Source organism: Toxorhynchites rutilus, chromosome 3 (genome assembly GCF_029784135.1).
Source record: "Toxorhynchites rutilus septentrionalis strain SRP chromosome 3, ASM2978413v1, whole genome shotgun sequence".
In the NCBI taxonomy this organism is placed as follows: domain Eukaryota; kingdom Metazoa; phylum Arthropoda; class Insecta; order Diptera; family Culicidae; genus Toxorhynchites; species Toxorhynchites rutilus.
In genome coordinates, this window is record NC_073746.1 from 126,191,532 (window position 1) to 126,212,629 (window position 21,098).

The 21,098-nt window shown below is 37.8% G+C and overlaps 1 protein-coding gene across 7 annotated transcripts in view; it reads right to left on the reverse strand.

The window, feature by feature from the left end:
* LOC129774820 (uncharacterized) overlaps positions 1 to 21,098 on the reverse strand; it is a 676,155-nt gene that overhangs the window by 153,520 nt on the left and 501,537 nt on the right. For all 7 annotated transcript variants that reach the window (XM_055778819.1, XM_055778821.1, XM_055778817.1 and 4 more), the window contains 4 exons: positions 18,485 to 18,751; positions 18,098 to 18,388; positions 16,728 to 16,862; positions 1,421 to 1,537 (listed from right to left, as the gene is read on the reverse strand). In XM_055778819.1, coding sequence (XP_055634794.1) covers positions 1,421 to 1,537; positions 16,728 to 16,862; positions 18,098 to 18,388; positions 18,485 to 18,751 — 810 coding nt within the window. The remainder of the gene's footprint in view (positions 1 to 1,420; positions 1,538 to 16,727; positions 16,863 to 18,097; positions 18,389 to 18,484; positions 18,752 to 21,098) is intronic.

Below are 21,098 nucleotides of genomic sequence, written 5' to 3' on the forward strand. Positions count from 1 at the left end.
TATGGAATGATATAGAAGGGAATACTCTTACACCGAAAAATGGCAACTGTGTAATGTTCTATTTAAAGATATGATTACCATGTGACATGTACACGATTAAAATTCGGCTCTGTTACAGCTAAATGCTAATGAACCTAAAATGAACAAATGATAATAAAAATAACGTTATAAAACGTTATTAGAAGAAATAGTGCTTCCTTTACTATTTTTTAAACATACAGTATGGGTTTTGCAATTTTAAATCCACTCGATTGAAAATTTAAACTTCGAACTTGAAAAGTGCCATCAACTTATGAGCAAGCAGCTGTTTAACATCCTCGGATGCTTTTTTTCAGTATCTGACCATTGAAGGAGCATTAGCTTTTCTTTAGATTAGTTTGATGATACCCAATACATTTCGATTGGCCGGAATTTCGGGCTGTTTGGGGGTCCATCTCTTCCTTAACGACGTCGGCTTTGTTATCGCGATATCATCGTTGCCTATTGTCGTGGCAACTGTCAAATCTGACCAAAACTTGACGGGTCCCCGATGGACTTACTGAACAGCAATACACGTTTTTTCAGATATTTGTTGACGAATAGCTGCTCGGAGTCTTCCGACTACAATTACAGACTTAGCAGTTTACCGGCAAACTTGTCCGCGGAAACAATTTTATATTTCTGGGGGACAACTCCGCGACCTCTGGCTACATGAAACTTCTGTCCTGGAAGCTGTTTGAAGTTCAATTTGACATGATGCAACTTTCGGGCCCGCGTTTTTGCCGTTGAGTTTTTGCTCTACGGTCCCGTTTAGTTTCTTAACCGCTCGCCACTTGAGGAAACCTTCCCGAATACATATATTCCTCATATTTTTTCTAAGCTGATAACATACAATAACATATCCCTAGTTTCATTAGACTAAAAACTTCCTATCTTTTATCATTCATTTTGTTTTCTATTCAAAAATAAAAGAAACAAGAAGAATATAATTCTGTCTCAATTCAAGAATTTTTTCCATTTATTCGCGAAAATCATAACTCATTCATTTATGTAGAGCCGTGCTTGCTATTTTCAAGTATACAAGTAAATATGATCTCTACTCAATAAAAACAAAGAGTATTATGGAGGCTAATTATATAAAACGCAAACATCCCTGTCTGTTCAGTGCAATCAACGCCAACGAAGTACCAAAATTATAATGCTTGATTCCCCGATCGATATACGATTCCAATTAGAATATGGTGCCCACTAATTAACTTTTTGTCGTTTTATGAATTAGTTGACGAATTTATCGCAATTGTATCGGGTAATAAACACTCCCCGTTGTACACCTCTGATGAATGGGACAAATTGGCGCCTAAAAATTATTCCAATTCTCGTTTCCAATTGTAAGGCGCCTCCGACCGCACAAACCGACCAAAAATAAATCTACTATTCTCACCTGTTGATTATTCAGCGATAATTTATTCTGCATAATAACGTCCACCACCCGCAGAATGATGTCCGAGGCTACTTCCTGCTCGTGCTGCGTTCCGGTGTTTTCAACGTAGCGAAATATCTGGAATGAATGCAGCGAACGGGATGTGTTTAATTAAACTCTAACGTGCGGAGAATTATAGATGGCGCGCGCTGTGTTATTAACGTGCGAACTCGAGGCTCAAACTTGCTCAACTTTCCAGTGGAAGCAACGATAATGTTTCTCAATTATTGCCCATACTCAGTGGTGAAAGATGAAACTTTTACTTCATGTGTCGTGATTATGTATAATTGTTGCAAATTAATAACAAAAGATGTACTTTTGGTTAACAATTACATCTGTACGAGTTATTATTTCAATTAAAATCGCTGAAATACATATCGCCCATTAAATCCTAAATCGGATGCCATTCGCCTAACTCGGCTTGAAAGCGCTCTGTCGACTGCTGATGTCTGAATTCGGCGAACTCTGTTGCTCCCGAGAAGCGGTTTTTAATATTTGCGATGGCAAAAACAATTAAAACTGAAATAAATAATTCACTCGCAATAAAGCGAATGAATATTTAATGCAGGCTTTCGCTTTCGCCTTCCAGGCTGTATATTTTCGTCTCACGGAGCGGGTGGTTCTGTTTTTTTTTATTTAATACGTTCTGTTTTGAGTTCTCATATTTAAACATTCCTATTTTTGTTTTGATGATGGTCACGATTCGCCCGGCGTACCGCCGCTACATCCGCTGCACCACTGTTTCCGGTTGCCGGTTGCTTCGACGCTAAGCCAAATTCGAGGGCCGCGCAGAAACGGTTGCCCACAGGAAATGTAAGGAATAGCCGGAAACGGTGGTAGAAATTTCATCATTCCTAGAGGAATGATAGAATGTGCAGATTGTGAGCCGGAAGGAGATTTACTCTGATTGTGTCTGGTTCGGTGATGGCTGTGAGTCGAAAATGTGGTTTGCTGTTATTAGGCTATGTGGAACGGGTTAAAATATTGTAGACGATGCTTGTTTGGTTCGGAAACCAATAGTTGGAGTGGAAGAGCAATGTGTCGAGTGCTGTTAGACATTTTGGAAATGGAAAATGCATACTTCGGTTTGATGAATAATGTAAGCTATGTTTAAATGCTGTGTCAGACCATAAATACAACCGATCCCCTGGGATTACTGGAGAATTTATAAGAAAATTAGAATAACATTCATTGAACGACATTCCCCCCGATTGTATGTACTAGTGATTGATTGGGTAGCTCCTTGCTTTCCGAGATAGGAGTAGTGGGGGCAAATTGTTCATGGGGGGCAAAGTGGTCACCTGCTTGTTTGGTAGTATAACTATTGACTATAGATGCCGTATTGATAGTCACCTTATGTTTGAAGAATTTAATGACTTTTGAGTCACCCTGTACTTCAGTAGAGTTGTCGCATGTCAAAATACAAATAAAAACAGAAATTACTCTCTCTATAGCCATTCGGCCGTAGTTCTGTGCGCATGGTATCTAAGGAATTTCTAGTGAAATTTAGTTTATTCATTCTGATATGTTGGACAAATCATCAGTTTGGACGACTGTTAACATATTCTAGGAGAGATGAACAGATATTTTGTTTAATTTCAGCAATTAATTAGCATAGACATTATTTTCATGTTTGGGGGCAAAGTGGTCATAGGTGAATAACAACATACAACGTTCTGTTTACTAAAACTGATATACCTCATCACATTCTGCTCTTGAAGAATATCCTTTTATGACTTTGACCCTGGATAAATATGCCACTCCAACTAAACCAAGCCTCATTATGCGGAACGTTATGTGTTTCTTACTACGTTTTTGTATGCAAGAGAAAATTTAAATTGAGACTCTAGGTGAATAGGTCAAGCTTATTTCATACATGTACCTACTATGTCAAATATGATTTGAACAAAGGGCCTGGCCGGGTAAGGAAGTAAAAAGTGCCCCCAAACCAAATCACTAGCCGTATGGCAAATATTGTAAAGGATATTAAATAAGAAATTTTGGCGGTTTATTTGAACCCCTATCTGGTTTGACGTAGGATCTATAGTGAAAAACGTACTTTTCGTTAATTTCACGCCATCCTCAAAAGATCCGAGATAAAAATTTGAAAAAAATACTGAATGTGCATCTTACTACGATGTATCAAAAAAAATTATCAAAAAAAAATTTCATCAAAAATTTTAGTACTAAAAAAAATAATGAAATCTTGAAAATTTTTTTTTTGGGATTTAGAGATTCAGTACTACTCTAATTCATATTTTAATGTGTTTCTACGGCTTTTCTAGATATGTGTGATTTTTTTCAGATTTTTTTCAGTGTTGCGCGGTATCAAAAAATTTTTTTTTTATGTTTCCAAAGAGTGGTTAGGTAAGGGAGTAAAAAGTGCCCCCAAACCAAATCACTAGCTGTATGGCAAATATTGTAAAGGATGTTAAATAAGAAATTTTGGTGGTTTATTTGAACCCCTATGTGGTTTGACGTAGGATCTATAGTGAAAAACGTACTTTTTCGTTTATTTCACGCCATCCTCAATAGATCTGAGATAAAAATTTGAAAAAAATACTGAATGTACATCCTACCATGGTGTATCAAGAAAAATTATCAAAAAAAATTTCATCAAAAATTTTTGTACTAAAAAAATATTAAAATTTTGAAAATTTTTTTTTTGGATTTAGAGATTCAGTACTACTCTAATTCATATTCAAATGTACTCTTACGGCTTTTCTAGATTTATAAATATCTTCAAACTGTTTTTTTTTTCAAATATCTAATACTAAAAATAAAATGAAAAAAAATACACAGTACAAAAAAATGTTATAGATTTTCTGGCATTTCGAAATTTTGAAAAAAAAAATATAACTTTGAGACCCACTCCTGCTCAAATTTTTATTTAAATGCGTTCGTATGTGTCTTTTTTCTACATGTGGCGTAATTTTTCCTGAATTTTTAAGAGCATTGTGTGACACAAAATAATTTTCTTCATCGTCTGCATTATTATTTTTATTTTTTTGAAATCGATTATTTTATTGTATTCGTGGTTTTCAATTGAAAGATTAAAATAAAAAAACAAATCGAATTTGTGGTCTCAAAGTTATATTTTTTTTCAAAATTTCGAAATGCCAGAAAATCTATAACATTTTTTTGTACTGTGTATTTTTCTTTTTTATTATTTTATTTTTATTATTAGATATTTAAAAAAAAACAGCTTGACGATATTTATCAATCTAGAAAAGCCGTAAGAGCACATTTAAATATGAATTAGAGTAGTATTGAATCTCTAAATCCCAAAAAAAAATTTTCAAATTTTCATAATTTTTTTTTAATACTAAAATTTTTGATGAATTATTTTTTTGATAATTTTTCTTGATACACCGTGGTAAGATGCACATTCAGTATTTTTTTCAAATTTTTATCTCGGATCTATTGAGGATGGCGTGAAATGCACGAAAAAGTACGTTTGTCACTATAGATCCTACGTCAAACCACATAGGGGTTCAAATAAACCGCCAAAATTTCTTATTTAATATCCTTTACAATATTTGCCATACAGCTAGTGATTTGGTTTGGGGGCACTTTTTACTCCCTTACCTAACCACTCTTTGGAAACATAAAAAAAAAATTTTTTGATACCGCGCAACACTGAAAAAAATCTGAAAAAAATCACACATATCTAGAAAAGCCGTAGAAACACATTAAAATATGAATTAGAGTAGTACTGAATCTCTAAATCCCAAAAAAAAAATTTTCAAGATTTCATTATTTTTTTTAGTACTAAAATTTTTGATGAAATTTTTTTTTGATAATTTTTTTTGATACATCGTAGTAAGATGCACATTCAGTATTTTTTTCAAATTTTTATCTCGGATCTTTTGAGGATGGCGTGAAATTAACGAAAAGTACGTTTTTCACTATAGATCCTACGTCAAACCACATAGGGGTTCAAATAAACCACCAAAATTTCTTATTTAATATCCTTTACTATATTTGCCATACAGCTAGTGATTTGGTTTGGGGGCACTTTTTACTCCCTTACCCGGCCAGGCCCTTTGGACGAAAAAAACGCATAAATCTATCCCATTTAGCTTGATATGTGCGGGTGACCACTTTACCTCCAAGCAAAAAAAAAGTTCGTTTTTTCACCTTTTTTTCACTAATTTTTTTTAACCGTCTACGAATCACGATGGAGGACGGAGCGGTCGAAGTAAAATTGTTTGATCTTTCCGAGAGAGTCACTGACCGAAGAATCGCTGAGTTTCTCAACAGATATGGAGAAGTGATAACGATACAGGAGCAAGTATGCGGCTCTGACTTGTTCTTTCCGGGTATATACACAGGTACCCGTGTTGCAAAGATGGTGGTGAAGAGAAACATCGAATCGTGGGTAACGATCGATGGAGAGCGAACACTCGTGTCCTATTTTGGGCAATAACAAACATGTCGTCACTGTCGTGACTTTATCCACAATGGGATCACATGCGCACAAAATAAAAAACTGCAGGTCCAGAAGTCATATGCTGATGCTGCAAGACAGCCTGCTTCAGAAACACGAGCGACCACATCGAAGTTGTCGACAAAAAAGCAAGATTTATCGAAACCATCAAGTTCCAAGCCACAATCGAGACAAAAACAGCAGCTGCTAATGCCTCCACCGAATTCCATTGATTTGGAATCCGAAACGGAATTATCAGCACAACACGCATCATCAAGTGCGACTAAGCCATCGGGCAGCGGGTCAATAAGCGATAGACTAGTTCAGCGACCCCCTGCTAGCGGCGGAGTGGATCGCGAAACTGCTAGTGGTAAACCCGATGGCAACGCAACCGACACGTCGTCGACATCAGTTTCAAACCGAAGACTTAGCTTCTCAGCAAACATAACAGCACCATCCGCACTACCTAGTGCGACTCAGCCATTGGACAGTGGGTCACTGAACGATACACAATTCCAGCAACTCCCTGCTAGCGGCGGAGTGGTTCGCAAAACCGCTAGTAGCAAATCCGATGGCAACGAAACTGACTCTTCATCCACCTCACTCTCGACCCGTAGACTTCGTGTAAGACCGCCGGGAAAAAAACGGCGAGAAGGAAGCGATGATGAGCGAGGAGAACCAATGACACAATGAATCAGTTCGTCAGCTACAACATCGCGACTGTGAATATAAATACAATCACAAATTCTACTAAACTTGACGCGCTACGAGCCTTTGCCCGCACGATGGACCTCGACATCGTCTTCTTGCAAGAGGTCGAGAACGAACATCTGAGTCTTCCTGGTTATAATGTAGTATGTAATGTTGACCATATGAAAAGAGGGACGGCAATAGCGCTTAGACAACACATTCAGTTCTCACACGTCGAGAAGAGTCTAGATGGTCGCCTCATCGCACTGAGAGTACAGAATACGACGCTATGTAATATTTACGCACCATCGGGAACGGCTTTGCGTGCCGAGAGAGAGCGATTCTTCAACGGTACGATCGCATTCTATCTTCGACATAACACCGAGCACGTCATACTAGCCGGAGATTTTAACTGCGTGCTTCGGCCAAGTGACGCTACACACTTCAACACGAGTCCCGCTCTACAAGCAACGGTGCGGCAACTACAGCTGCATGATGTATGGGTTAAATTATATCCTTCAACCCCCGCACCCACATATGTTACATACAACGCAGCTTCCAGGCTGGATCGCTTGTACGTCAGCAATGGACTGTGCGAGCAATTACGAAGCGCAGCTACTCACGTTTGCTCCTTCTCCGATCACAAAGCTTTGACAACACGAATTTGTCTCCCTCCCCTCGGTCGAGCGCAAGGTAGAGGCTTCTGGTGTTTGCGTCCACATCTACATCAACACAAGAGAACATGGAGGAGTTTAAAATTCGGTGGCAATTCTGGACCCGCCAACGAAGAAATTTAAACAGTTGGATGACATGGTGGCTATCATGTGCGAAGCCAAAAATACGCTCATTTTTCCGATGGAAATCCCGAGAATCATACAACGAATTTTACGTCAAACATCAACGGTTATATGACCAGCTTAGACTTGCTTATGACAATTATTACCAAAATCCTCATATGTTAACGACCATCAACCGACTCAAAGCGCAAATGCTCGCGCATCAGCGATCTTTCGCGCAAAACTTTATGCGCATAAACGACACAATTATAACTGGAGAAAATATCTCCACATTCCAGCTAGGGGAAAGGCGGAAAAAGAAAACAACTATAACGAATATGCGAAATGAGAGTGGCGAATTGCTGCGAGGTTCCGAAACAATCGAACAACATGTGTTCGAGTACTTCAAGGGATTCTATGCAGCGCCGGAAGAGAACAACGAGTCGAGAGAAAGCTTTGAGTGTGACAGAGTAATACCTTCAGATAACGAACCGAATTTCGCTTTAATGGCAGAGATAAGCACGGAGGAGATATACACATCAATAAAAGCGTCAGCAGTTAGAAAATCCCCTGGAGTTGACGGGCTACCAGTAGAGTTTTATAAGAGAGCTTTCAACGTCATCCACAGAGAGTTGAATCTGGTGATGAATGAAGCGATAGCAACACAGTTCCCCTCAGACTTCACAAGCGGCATAATCGTGCTAGTTAGAAAGAGAAATAATAACGACACCGTGCGGGCCTTCCGACCGATTACTCTGCTAAACGTAGATTATAAACTACTGAGTAGAATTATGAAAGTCCGATTAGAACACGTGCTCCAAAACCATCGGCTGCCGAGCGGAGCACAAAAATGTTGCAATCCCGGTCGCAATATATTCCAAGCTACTCTCGCTCTTAAAGACAGGATAGCAGAACTGATCGCCGAAAAGAGAAGAGGAAAACTAATATCATTCGATCTCGATCATGCGTTCGACAGGGTCTCGCATACATTTCTCCACCGAACCATGCGGTCGCTCGGTATCAATCAGAGTTTCGTCGGGTTACTGCAGCGGATTGCCGAACGTTCTACGTCTCGGTTGTTGATAAACGGCCATCTCTCACAAAGTTTCCCAATCGAGAAATCGGTTCGACAGGGCGATCCATTATCGATGATGCTATTCTCGCTGTATCTTCATCCACTTCTCACACGAGTGGAGCGTATTTGTGATGGTAATGACCTGTGTGTAGCTTACGCAGATGACATCAGTGTGGTGACAACATCTACACAAAAAATGGAACAGATCAATGAAATGTTCTGTCAATTTGAATTTATCGCTGGGGCTAAGCTCAATCGCCAAAAGACGGTATCTATCGATGTGGGAGCAACCGATGGAAATCTATGGACAGTGCCTTGGCTTCAGACAAAGGAGACGGTGAAAATTCTAGGCATCGTCTTCACTAACTCTCTGCGGGAAATGGTGAAGCTGAATTGGGATGCGCTAGTTTCCAAAATAGCGCAAAATATTTGGCTTCATTCTCAACGGACCCTAAATTTATGTCAGAAGATAATGCTTTTTAAAAGGTTCATTCTTTCGAAGAATTGGTATGTGGCATCGATAATCTCACCGTACAGTATTCACACAGCAAAAATAACTGCAACAATGGGTTCGTTTCTGTGGTAAGGGTTGCCAGCGCGAGTGCCGATACAGCAGCTTGCGCGAAGCATAGAGCAGGGCGGACTGAAATTGCACCTGCCAGCGCTAAAATGTAAGGCGCTGCTGATTAATCGGCATTTACAAGAGATTCCATCCATCCCGTTCTATTACTCCCTCCTCACACAAACGAATCCTTCTTCAGCAGATTTCCCATGCCTGAGACAAATTCGTCAGCAAATGTCGCTGCTTCCAATTCCGATCCAACAAAATCCCTCTAGTGAAACTATCATCAAATACTATATTGAGCAGAACGAACTGCCGCGGATAGAACGAAAACATCCAGGACTCAACTGGAGTCGAATATAGCGCAACATCGCATCGAAACAAATTTCATCGGGACATCACAGTGCATTGTACCTAATAGTCAACGAAAAGACACAGCACAGAAAACTAATGCACACCATACAGCGGGCGGATGGAGCGAACTGCCTTCATTGCAATGCAATGGAAGAGACATTAGCGCATAAAATAAGCGAGTGCCCTCGAGTTGTGGCAGCTTGGGCAAGAATGCAGTGGAAAACGGCAGATATCTTGGGAGGATGGCAACAACTATCGTGTGGAGACTTACTGAGACCGTCATTGAATCGTATAGGGAAAATTAAAAGAGATGAATTATCAAGAATCTTTAGTAACTATGTGAAATTCATAAATGACATAAAGATATTGCAAATATGGAATTTTATTTAGATGTGAATTAATTATGTAATTTTTTATGTACAGAATAAACTTGACATCGCGAAAAAAAAAATATGGTGAAAAGTGTACTATTTTGAATTTTTATAGTAAAAGCCGTTTGATATCTTGAACAACAATGAGTTGACCTATAATGTTCTTCGAGAAACGGGAATTAAATCGGTATGTAGACGCTGGAAATGGGCATATTCCTTAGGGCGGCCACTATGCCCCCACTTCCAATAGATCTAAACCAGCGAAGCTACACAAAATAATATATTGAATGATGTTTGGGAGCAGCCTTTCATCCTCATAAAATATGCTTCGAAGCTTCGAATTTACTTTATCGACGAAGCCGATGCAATCCATTTGATTTGGAAGGGATGAAATGTGCCATCAGTCGCCTGCATGGATTGGTTTCTTTGCGATTATCATTGAAAAGATTTTGAATCACTCTTTGACATCTGGTTTTTGAAGTTCACTTACTACACCATAGAACTGAGCTCTGCATATGGCATTTTTTTGGAATTTTGTATCGGATGTGATTTAGAATCATTTATCTGCAACTTGAATAATTTTGGTCTGGAAACCTAGAGTCCGACTAACTGAGCACCAAATACAAGAAATCCACACGCTGTCAGTTTTTGATTGAACTATTCGCCGGAGAATCGACTAACATGGTATGAGAAGCAAGCTTGCTTGGAAGTTGCCGTTCATCAGCAAGGTAATGAAGTCAAAAAATTGAAGTTTACTCAAGACCTTAGGAGCATGTGAAGATTCGACACACTCATATTAGACATATCCGAGGCATCTTTTTAGATTGGGGGTTGTGCTTATAGTAAACCAGCTTGTGTTTCAGCAACACAACGGTCCTTAAAACACAGCAAAGAAATTTAAGTCGTTCTTTCTTTTATGTTATATCAAACCCACGAAAAGGGCCCCACAAATCTCAGATTGAAAACCCAGTTTGTGAGCACTTATGACCACTCGCGTCGACCGAAGTCACAAATAAGCAAAATTTCTTTCGTTTTCATTAGAAAACTAGCTGGTCCGGCGAACTTCGTCCCGTCCAAAATTAATTTTCTTACAAGATTTTTTTCGAACATTCACGTTTTACTTACTAAGCGAACGTTCGTGGGTTCAATCGCAGAACTCGCCATTGATTGATCTTGTAATTGGGTCTTAACATTTTTTTTATTATAATTTTCCTATTACTTCTACCAAAACGCGTCATTACAATATATTTTTATTTTCAGACACAATTTTCGCTCAAGATTTTGGATTCATATGTTTCTCCATTACATGGAATACATTTGATACAGTAAAGTAAATTTTTATTCTTCATTTTGATTTGCAAAGCGCGTTATTTCACCTGAGAACATATTACCGTTTTCGCATTACACCAACGGAACACGAAGCATAATATCGCGAACACGAAATCGAACTGGGCTAACAACGATGTCATCAACACATGGGAATTAATTTTTTCGAACTTTTTCTCAAAGCTTTCCGAAAGTTTCTAAATTTCAACCACAACAGAGGATTGATCGAATACAACAATTTACAACAAGATCACCAACAACGCTTATCATTATGTAATTGTAGAACATATGGGAAATAAATTTTTCGAATTTTACCACCTTCCTTCAGAATTTTCCGATTTTTGTCTCCGCTATATTTATCTACGAGAAGAGACGAACACAACAAAATAAAAACGGCTTAAAATTTCGACCATTCCTTCCACGGGTTTTGCGCTTACCAACACATTTGGTCTTTGGTGGCTTTTCAATACGTCATTGGAATCAGAAAGGTTCCCAAAAATATGGAAAAACTCTTTTCTTGTACCAATATTCAAATCCGGTAATAGATCCGATGTAAGAAATTATCGTGGAGTAGCAATCATTGCTTGCATTCCAAAACTCTTTGAAGCCATAATAAACCAAAAACTTTTTCAACAACTAAAGACACGAATTACGAATAAGCAACACGGTTTTTTCAAAGGACGATCAACAACAACAAATTTGCTGGAATTTGTCACATTCACTTTGAATGCAATGGATAATGGTAATCAAGTTGAAGCTCTATACACTGACTTTAGTAAGGCTTTCGATCGTGTTGATATACCCTTACTCCTTCTTAAACTTCAAAAAATAGGGATAGAAGTCAAGCTATTGAAATGGCTAGAATCATATTTGACTGACCGCACCCAAATGGTAAGATTTAATGGGGAAATTTCAAAACCAATATTTGTTACATCCGGAGATCCTCAAGGCTCTCAATTGGGGCCACTTTTGTTCATTTTATTTGTCAATGACGTTTGCGTTTTTCTTAACAGTGTTAAGGCACTTATCTACGCAGATGATATGAAACTGTACATGGAAATAAAGAATGAAGAAGACTCTCAAACATTCAAAAATGAAGTTGACATAGTTTATAATTGGTGCACTAAGAGTTTATTACAGCTCAATGTTAGGAAATGCACTTTGATTACTTTTACAAGAAGAAGAACACCATTGAACAATGGTGTTATACTGGGTAATCAACCCATCAGTAGATGTCAACGAGTAAGAAATTTAGGTGTGATCTTAGATTCGAAAATAACCTTCGTGGATCATTATAATACAATCATCCATAGAGCAAATAATATGTTGAGCTTCATTAAATGCTTTAGTTACCATTTCCACGATCCGTACACAATAAAAACATTGTATATTACATACGTCAGTTCAATTCTCGAATACTGTAGTATTGTATGGTCCCCCTACATAACTTCACACGAAGACAAAATTGAATCTGTACAAAAACAATTTTTGTTATTTGCACTTCGTAAACTAGGCTGGTCTTCATATCATCTACCTCCATATGAAGCACGCTGTATGCTAATCAATATTAAAAGCCTAAAAGAACGTCGGAGCTCTGCCATGATTCTATTTATTATTGATATCATATCACAACGAGTGGACTCAGAAGAAATATTAGGAAACCTAATTTTTTACGCACCGATTAGGAATCTGAGAAACCCTAACATTTTTTACATAGATTATCGAAGAACGAATTATGCCAAATATAGTCCTATTAATCGTATGATGAGCCTCTGTAACGAACACAGTGAAACAATTGATGTAACCATGTCAAGGTCAATGCTCAAAGACTATCTGAATAGAATAAGATATCGTTAAAATTCACTGTAATATTTGGGCAGCATATTTAGTCTACGCTCGAAACTTTTGAGCATGGCGTGAATTAAACGAAAAAGTACGTTTTTCACTATAGATCCTATGTTAAACCACATAGGGGTTCAAACAAACCGCCAAAGATTCTTATTTAAAATCCTATAGAATATTTGCCATACAGTTGGTGATTTGGTTTGGGGGCACTTTTTACTCCCTTACCCGGCCAGGCCCTTTCGGACAGATTGAATTCAAATTTGGGACACTTTATTTTGTAATTTTTCGAACGAACATTATATTACAATTGATTATACTTTATAGTCAACTGCGAAACACTTACCAAGCAATCACAGTAACCTGATAACGATGATGAGAACTGATGAAACACGAGAGAAATTTAAATATTGACAAAGGGGTAAATTCTACGTGTTCACGCATTTTAAGATATTAGAACAAAGTGTGCGAAATATGATGTTGTCCGAAATAGTATTCAGAACGGTACTCAAAAAACAGATTAGAAAAAAAAACATGATGAATATTCCCGTCAATGTTAATAACTTATAAGTGAATTCACTTTTTTTTTCGTAGACCAATACAAATTTGAACATTGACGAAATTTCGCCTGACCTGATTTTTTTGGCTTACTGAACGTAAATAATAAATAAATATCGGGGGTACAAATTGGAAAACCAAAATCGGTCAATTCACGAACCATTTTACAATAAAAAAAAACTTTGATTTTCGTGAAAATTAGTAGTTTTGTTCCTTATCGGAAAATGTTAGACTCGTACTTTTTTTTATTTTTTCGTTAGGGTGACCATTTCGATTCAAGGGTAGTCCGAAGAAAATATTCTTTTTCCTTTTTTTCCAAAAATGATTAAAATTGAAAATTTATAACTTTTGAACTTTGGTATCCATTGAGATGATCGACCTATCTATTTAAAGCCAATGAGCTAATCTTCAATCATAACTCACAAACGAAGAAAACGCTTCTTTGATTTTGAGATATGTTATGTGAAACTTCCAACTTCTAAATCCATAAAAACAACAAAAATGTATTTGTAAATAATTATGAAAACAAAATAGGTTTTTTTGCAATTATAATATTGTTTTAAAATAAAACTCAAAACTCATAGGCTTCAATTTGATATATCGGTCATCAAAATCGAACAACTAGTTAAAAAGTTATGATTTTTTTTTAAAGTTTTCTAAAAAAAATGGTAAAAAACTGTCTCTTTGATTTTTGGATATGTCATGTAAACAAACCTCAGTATTCAAGAAAAAAAATAAAAAAAATATGACGCTATCTAGTCCAAAGTCATGAAAACAACAGAGAACAAAAACAGGTCGGACTCGATTATATGTGATTCGATTATATACAATTTTGGACTCGATTATATAAAGTTTGGAATTTTTTTTACTTTATCATTCAAATATGACTTATTTGAAGAAAAAATGTAACTAAATATGACTTATTTGAAGAAAAAATGTAAAAATGTAAAAAATGTAAATGTAACAGCGCTAATGTGAAATTTAAGTGGCTATTATAAAAAAATCGCAATTTTTGAAGATTTTGCTTGAATTTTCAACAGAAATTGTTTGTATCGATATTGTAGCGAAATTAAGAAAGATAGAAGTTGGGTGTCAAATTGTAGAGCGATTTGAGAGTGATTTTGTTTGATGGAAACAATCAAGCTTAATATGAATTTTTGGGATAAAATAAATAATTACCCATTAGAAATTATTAATTTTCCTATTTTCACTTCCAAAATGTTATTTAATTCCACTAATTTAGATGTTCCACTACTATATGCTGTACTTAATTTTCTCATCTTTCTCATGAAAGCAACGGAATTGACTTACGTAGTGTACTTTTTAGTGTAGAGCCAGTTTGAGGCAACAGAGTACGAAATTAAAAAAAAAAGTTACATACACGTAGAATGATTTTTTCATCTAATATAATCATCTATCATCTCCTGAGAGATTCTGGAAAAAAAAAAATTTTCGTGTGAGAAAGGTGTTTTCTGACATTAGGGGGATGAATCAAAAATGAAATTCTACCTAGTGCTACATATAAATTTCAATAAACAAAAAATATATGCATAAAAATCGAATAAAAAAAAGTTTTATATATATATATATATATATATATATATATATATATATATATATATATATATATATATATATACATAAAAAATTTTGAAACACGCATTTTTGCATAAGTCGAGAAATTTTGCATGTGAGGGTTTTTGGATACAAGAAATGTTTCTATATTGGTTCGACACCCTCCCCTTTCTTAGAAGAGAGGGGGAGGGTCTCATAAATATATTACACACTAGCCGACCCGGCAAACTTCGTCCCGCCCAAAATTTGTGTTTTGTTATCAATACCTTCAAACATCCACGTTTTCTTACTATGAGCAAGTTCATGGGTCCAATCGCAGAACTGTTCACTGATTGATCTTCTAATTGACCCCGTTGAATTTACCTTTTACTATAAAATTCCTAATATTTCTAACAAAACTGTTTCATTTCTATGGCAGACCTTCCCCCCTCTTCAGAAAGGTAGGAGGAGTGTTGAACCACCTTAGAAATGTTTCTTGCTCCCTCAAACCTCCACATGCCAAATGTGGTTCAGTGGGCTTGATTTGTTCTTGAATTATGCAGAAATGTATGCTTCATTTGTATGACAGTACTACTCCCTCCCCCCCACAGAGAAGGGAGGAGTGTCTATTCACAATGGAAACGTTTCGTGTCCCCTAAAACATTCGCATGACAAATTTGGCTCCATTTGCTTGATTAGTTTTCGAATTATGCATAAATTCGTGTTCCATTTGTATTAAAGAAAAGTATAATATAAACATTATAATAATATGGCTATGATTTTATTATTTTTCTACATATCCTATAGTAACATTTAGGTGCCTATTCTGTCAAATTCCTTTTAAAAATCCTATTCAATTTGACCGAGAAATATGTCACCCATGTCTGGGTGACGGGGCGACCAAAGTGTTAATTAAGTAAGAACAATAAGTGTTATGTCTTGTCTCGCGTCTTATAAGTGATTATGTTGAGTTGAAGCAAAATAATAATGTGTTAATGTCAATACGGAAGATCGTGTAAGGGCCGCTGAACGAGCCCGGTGAAGTTATTAACTATTTTGGGCTCGAATCAATGGAACTTCCACAATGTGGAAAGATTGTTACTCCCAAGCATCATCAAATATGTTCTTTGAGCAATTTAGCTGGTTCGGATCAATCACGGAGAGTAACTACAGTCTACTCATTCTCAAACATAAAATAATATTTTTGTTCGGCCGAGGTATTATAATTGGAACTAGTTTATTCTCGTTCGTGTATTATACTGTGGTGCTCTTGGAAGAACTCCGTGTTCGAGAAATATGAATATGAATGGTTGAAATAACATAGACCTATTTTCTGAATAGCAACTCTGTTTTCAAGTGAAATGCATGGTCATGCTCCTACATCAGAGAAAATTTAATATGGCATTTCTAGAAATTGTTTTTCAAACAGCAATGATTCGAAAAATAATCTTCTTCCGAAACTGTACCAGCATTTTGCGCTTCCCAAGTTTTCTGCTCATTTGATGATCGCAGGAGTAGTTCCATCTATGTACTCGCAGCTCTGAGACCGGCGATGCAAACAAGCTCATTAACATTAACCTCGTTACAAACAAACGCACCCAGCTCCGCTCGCTTCGCTATACACTGTTTTGCTAAGCAAGATAAGCCCGAGCCTTCGCGCCCCGTTGTGCACAAGAATAGACATCCTCTGACGCAGGGATGGACTCGTTAGTTTGTTTGTTCTTCACTCACCTCTTGGAGTAATCCGAGCAGCACCCCGCCCTCTCCCGGAAGGAATCCGGCGTAATGCTTTCTGGCGTATTCAAGGCACGACTGCAGAACGTTGGTCCCGTTTGTTTTCTGGTAGCCAAAAGTAAGCCCACGAAACTGTAGTTGTTGGTGTTGTTGTTGTTGTTTGGTGGAGTTTTTTCACGTATTTTACATAGTTGGTTTCGTACCGGGGGGCAGACAAAAGGTTTCTCATTTCCAGACGGTGATCGGGAGGGTTGGGTTTGGGGTTTCATGATGGAAACCATTGCGGTGCGGCATCCGAGTGTGGTTTACAGTGTTTTTTCCCACATTGTTTTCCATTCGGTGGTATTTGTTGTTTTTGTTGTTGTTGCAAAATAGCAGACGATTGTCACGCGTGGAGCAGCGTTTCGGTAGTTGCAAAAAAGCGTAATCCAACGGGAGCAGGAGGAAATAAGAAAAAAATGAGTAAAGAGGGGGTTAGTGTTAAAAGTGCTGTTATTTGGTGGATTCATTATATTGTGTTTATTATCTCTACAAAAAATGTTGACTAGGTGTAACATTGTGTCCATGCCGAGCAGAACACATCATATTCGAACCTTCAAGCCCGTTGAGGATAATTAGCGAATATGGCGTCATTCTCAATAACGATACTGTTATTAAAAGACCTATTCAATCTGGTTGTCGATGAAAAATGCTGCTGTGAGAATCGACCGACGCAGCGTTTCAATTATCGGGTTGAGAAAATAACGATCGATTGTATCCCTTCCTCTCATCTTCGACAAGCTCCTCTAAACTCTTTTATCCTGAAACACGGTAAATATTTATCAAGCGCAAAATGTTGCCCCACTCAAGGCTGTCTGCAGGCAGCTTTTCACAGCACCAACAAATGTTGAATAAAAAATTAGGACTTATACAGAGTCGTTTCCATGAGTTCTGCAGACCAGAAAAGGAAAAAAAGGGCTTTTGCATAAACGAGAAAATCCTTCCAAATCGATAACTATGAAATAAGCTTGCCGTGTCGGTCCAGAAGGTTCGTGACGTTTGTCGTCATTTCCTTCTCCGACGTTGGTGGATATTTTTTCATCGATGAATACAAATCGCGGTTTGATTGAAGAGGATTCAGGGTTATGAATATTTACGAAGAAGGAATGCTTGTCGATCAAATTAGAAGTAGATTGAACAAATTCGCTATTGAAACGAGTGCCTAGTCTGCTGCGCATTTTCTCCGGATGTCGCATATCCTGGAATGCAAATATTATCGTGAGAGGAAGCGGAAGGTTACACAAGTATATTTGAAGTTTAGTTGAAGACAAGTTTGGTTTGCACTTAGGAAACAATCATTAATATACTATAAGTGATTCATACTTTACCTCATTCTCAATTTCGATGACAGCATCCGGAGCGCACTCGGAAAAATCCGGTGTCAGCCATTCCGGACGCCCGAAGTCTCTCTGTTCGCAGATTCGTTTCGCTAGCCCTTCGCCTCGTTTTGGGCAATCGGTTAGAACGGCTGGACCCGAAGCGCTCGCCGGCCAACTCACTCCGTAGTCGTTGTTTTTGGGACACAGCGTGACCGATCCTGGCTCAACGACAGTGACGTGGACACTCTTCGATATCGGTGCAACCGAGTTCGATACGATGCAGGTGTACACGACAGATTTCTGCGAACGGAACGAGGAGGAAAAACAACAACGGAACAAAATTGGTTCCATTTAATGGAAGCTGCCGAAAGCTGTTGACATTAATCTTAATTTCACCTGGAGATTTTTCACCTTGAGGATGCTTCCGTCCGGGTAGAGATCTTCCCACAGCTCGGCGTTCGGATCCGACTGGAACAGTGCACCGTTTTTCGTCCAGCTGTAACCGAGTGTACCATATTGTTGGTAGGAATCCTGCGACAGACACCGTATGAGCAACGATTCGCCCCGGAAAAGAGACACACTGGGCGGATCCACCCGCAGCTGGGGTGCACCGAGGATTTGCACCTTCGTCGAGCGGCACTGCTGCATTCCCATGTCGTTTACCTGGTCGAGTCCAAACGAGATTACATGAAAACGGTGGGAAGGGAAAACAATGTTAATGAATATAAATGAAAAGAAAATAGAATTTCGCTACAGAACAGGGTTGTTGTGACGTTTCTCTGGAATCGGTGCTGTCAAGGGTTGTAGTTTTATCGGTCTTAACGAGGAAATTGATGCGTCGTAAATGTGTATGTAACGATGCTTCTATGGTCCATAAACTATAAATTTGTGTTAAATATGACATAGTTTTGGTCATTATCTTATTTGTTGATAAATTCAATTTAGTAATGTTTCCGCGAGATTTGCTCAATATATAATAAAAATTCTGGAACAGCCGGAACTTCCCAATATTTGCTCAGTTGATTCTCACTTATGTTTCTGTTTCTTTCGACTCAAAGTGCCACTGTCACACCCGATCAATCGTGGAATTTGCAACACGAACAATAAAAATGTTCTCCGCATTGTGCTGCGAAGTGGCAAAAATATGCAAAGCAAATCACTGCTTGACGACATCTGCTTCAGCAACCGTTTCGGAATTCGGGAATGCGACAAATCATATCCTTTGGAGCGCACATCATATCACCCTGGAGCAGAACTATTTTGCTTGTTTTTGTTATAATGCTTTAGTTATTTGCTCTCATAGAAGGTGGAATTCTCTGACAGATGGCGCACCACATACGTTTCTACGCATGGTGATTTGACAGAGAAATTCTTCGTCAAATAAGCAAATGATTCAGTGAATGATGCGAAAGAAATTTTCCGTGCATGTGATAAAGATGATAAAGTTTTTCCTAAAGGTCGAACAATCTCTGCGATTCAAGATCAAGTGTTCCAAAGGACGTGTGCGTTTTTACGTATGTATTTTCCCTTACAATCATAATTCGAACATGGTTAATTTTAGTAGAATGGTGCTTGAGAATGAAAATCACGTAAAATTACGAATCTGCCAGGTTTTTCTCTATTTTATTTGTTGATACATATTGAATTACAGCAAGCTTGGTAATCTATATCTATATATATAAAAATGGATTTTTGTCTGTCTGTCTGATTCTTATGGACTCGGAAACTACTGAACCGATCAACATGAAAATTGGTGTGTAGGGGTTTTTGGAGGATATATATATATATATATATATATATATATATATATATACATAAATGGATTTCTGTCTGTCTGTCTGTCTGTCTGTCTGATTCTCATGGACTCGGAAACTACTGAACCGATCGACATGAAAATTGGTATGTAGGTGTTTTTGGGGTTAGGGACGGTTCTTATGATAGTTCGAGACCCCTCCCCCCTCTCTAAGGGGGGCTGCCATACAAATGAAATACAAATTTCTGCATTATTCGAGAATTAATAAAGCAAATGAAACAAAATTTGGCATATGGAGGTTTTAGGGTGCAATAAATGTTTTACGGTGGTTAAACACTCCACCCCCTCTCTAAGGGTGGGCTACCATACAAATGAAACAATAATTTCTGCATTACTCGAGAATTGATCAAACAAATGGAGCCCAACTTGGCATGCGAAGGTATTAGGGGACTCGAAACGTTTCTATGGTGGATAGACACTCCTCCACTCTCTCTGAACAACTCGAGAGCAAATCAAACAAATGGAATCAAACTTAGCATATAAAGGTGTCTCCGTCCAGAGAGGTGTCCGAGCAGAGTTTCGAAGAGTTGAGTAGAGTATCCTGTCTACAGCGCCAATAATGTCTCCGCCCAGAGAGGTATCTGAGCAGAGTTCCGAAGAGTTATAGAGATCAGAGTAGACTGGCTACCCGATGATGTGATGATCGAATATAATCAAGACGCTTGATGTATACTGATCGAAGGTTTATTTGCGACGGACCGTTCTTATTTCATTTCATTCTTTGTTTTTGAGAGGCTTTATACTTTGCAGTTTATTCGCCTCTAAAAGCTGTTCTCAACATTTCGTGCCCTATTTATATGATTGGTCCAATAATCATTTGAATGTGCAATTGTTGTATGGGTTGCGTCTAGAATATTCGCCATAAACAATTACACTTTGTATAGCGGGTTCGTTTCCAGCTGTTCCGGTCGTTTGACAATTTGCTTGTTATTGTTCGTTTGTTGTGCTTGTCTATATGTTGTTTTGTTGTGCTGTTGTGTTTTGTGATGTGGTAAGTATTATGTGCAATATTAATCTAATCAACGTTCTTCACAGGTGATTGTTTCTGAAGCCAAGGTAAGTGACAATAAATATTCATTGAAAAATAATGCACTTATCCATCTTCTATTCCAGGCACGGATTCCTGCGGAGAATTTTAATTAAGTCTTCAAATTGTGTGTGTGTTTTTTTTGTGTAGCTGTAAGTAAAGTGTGTAGT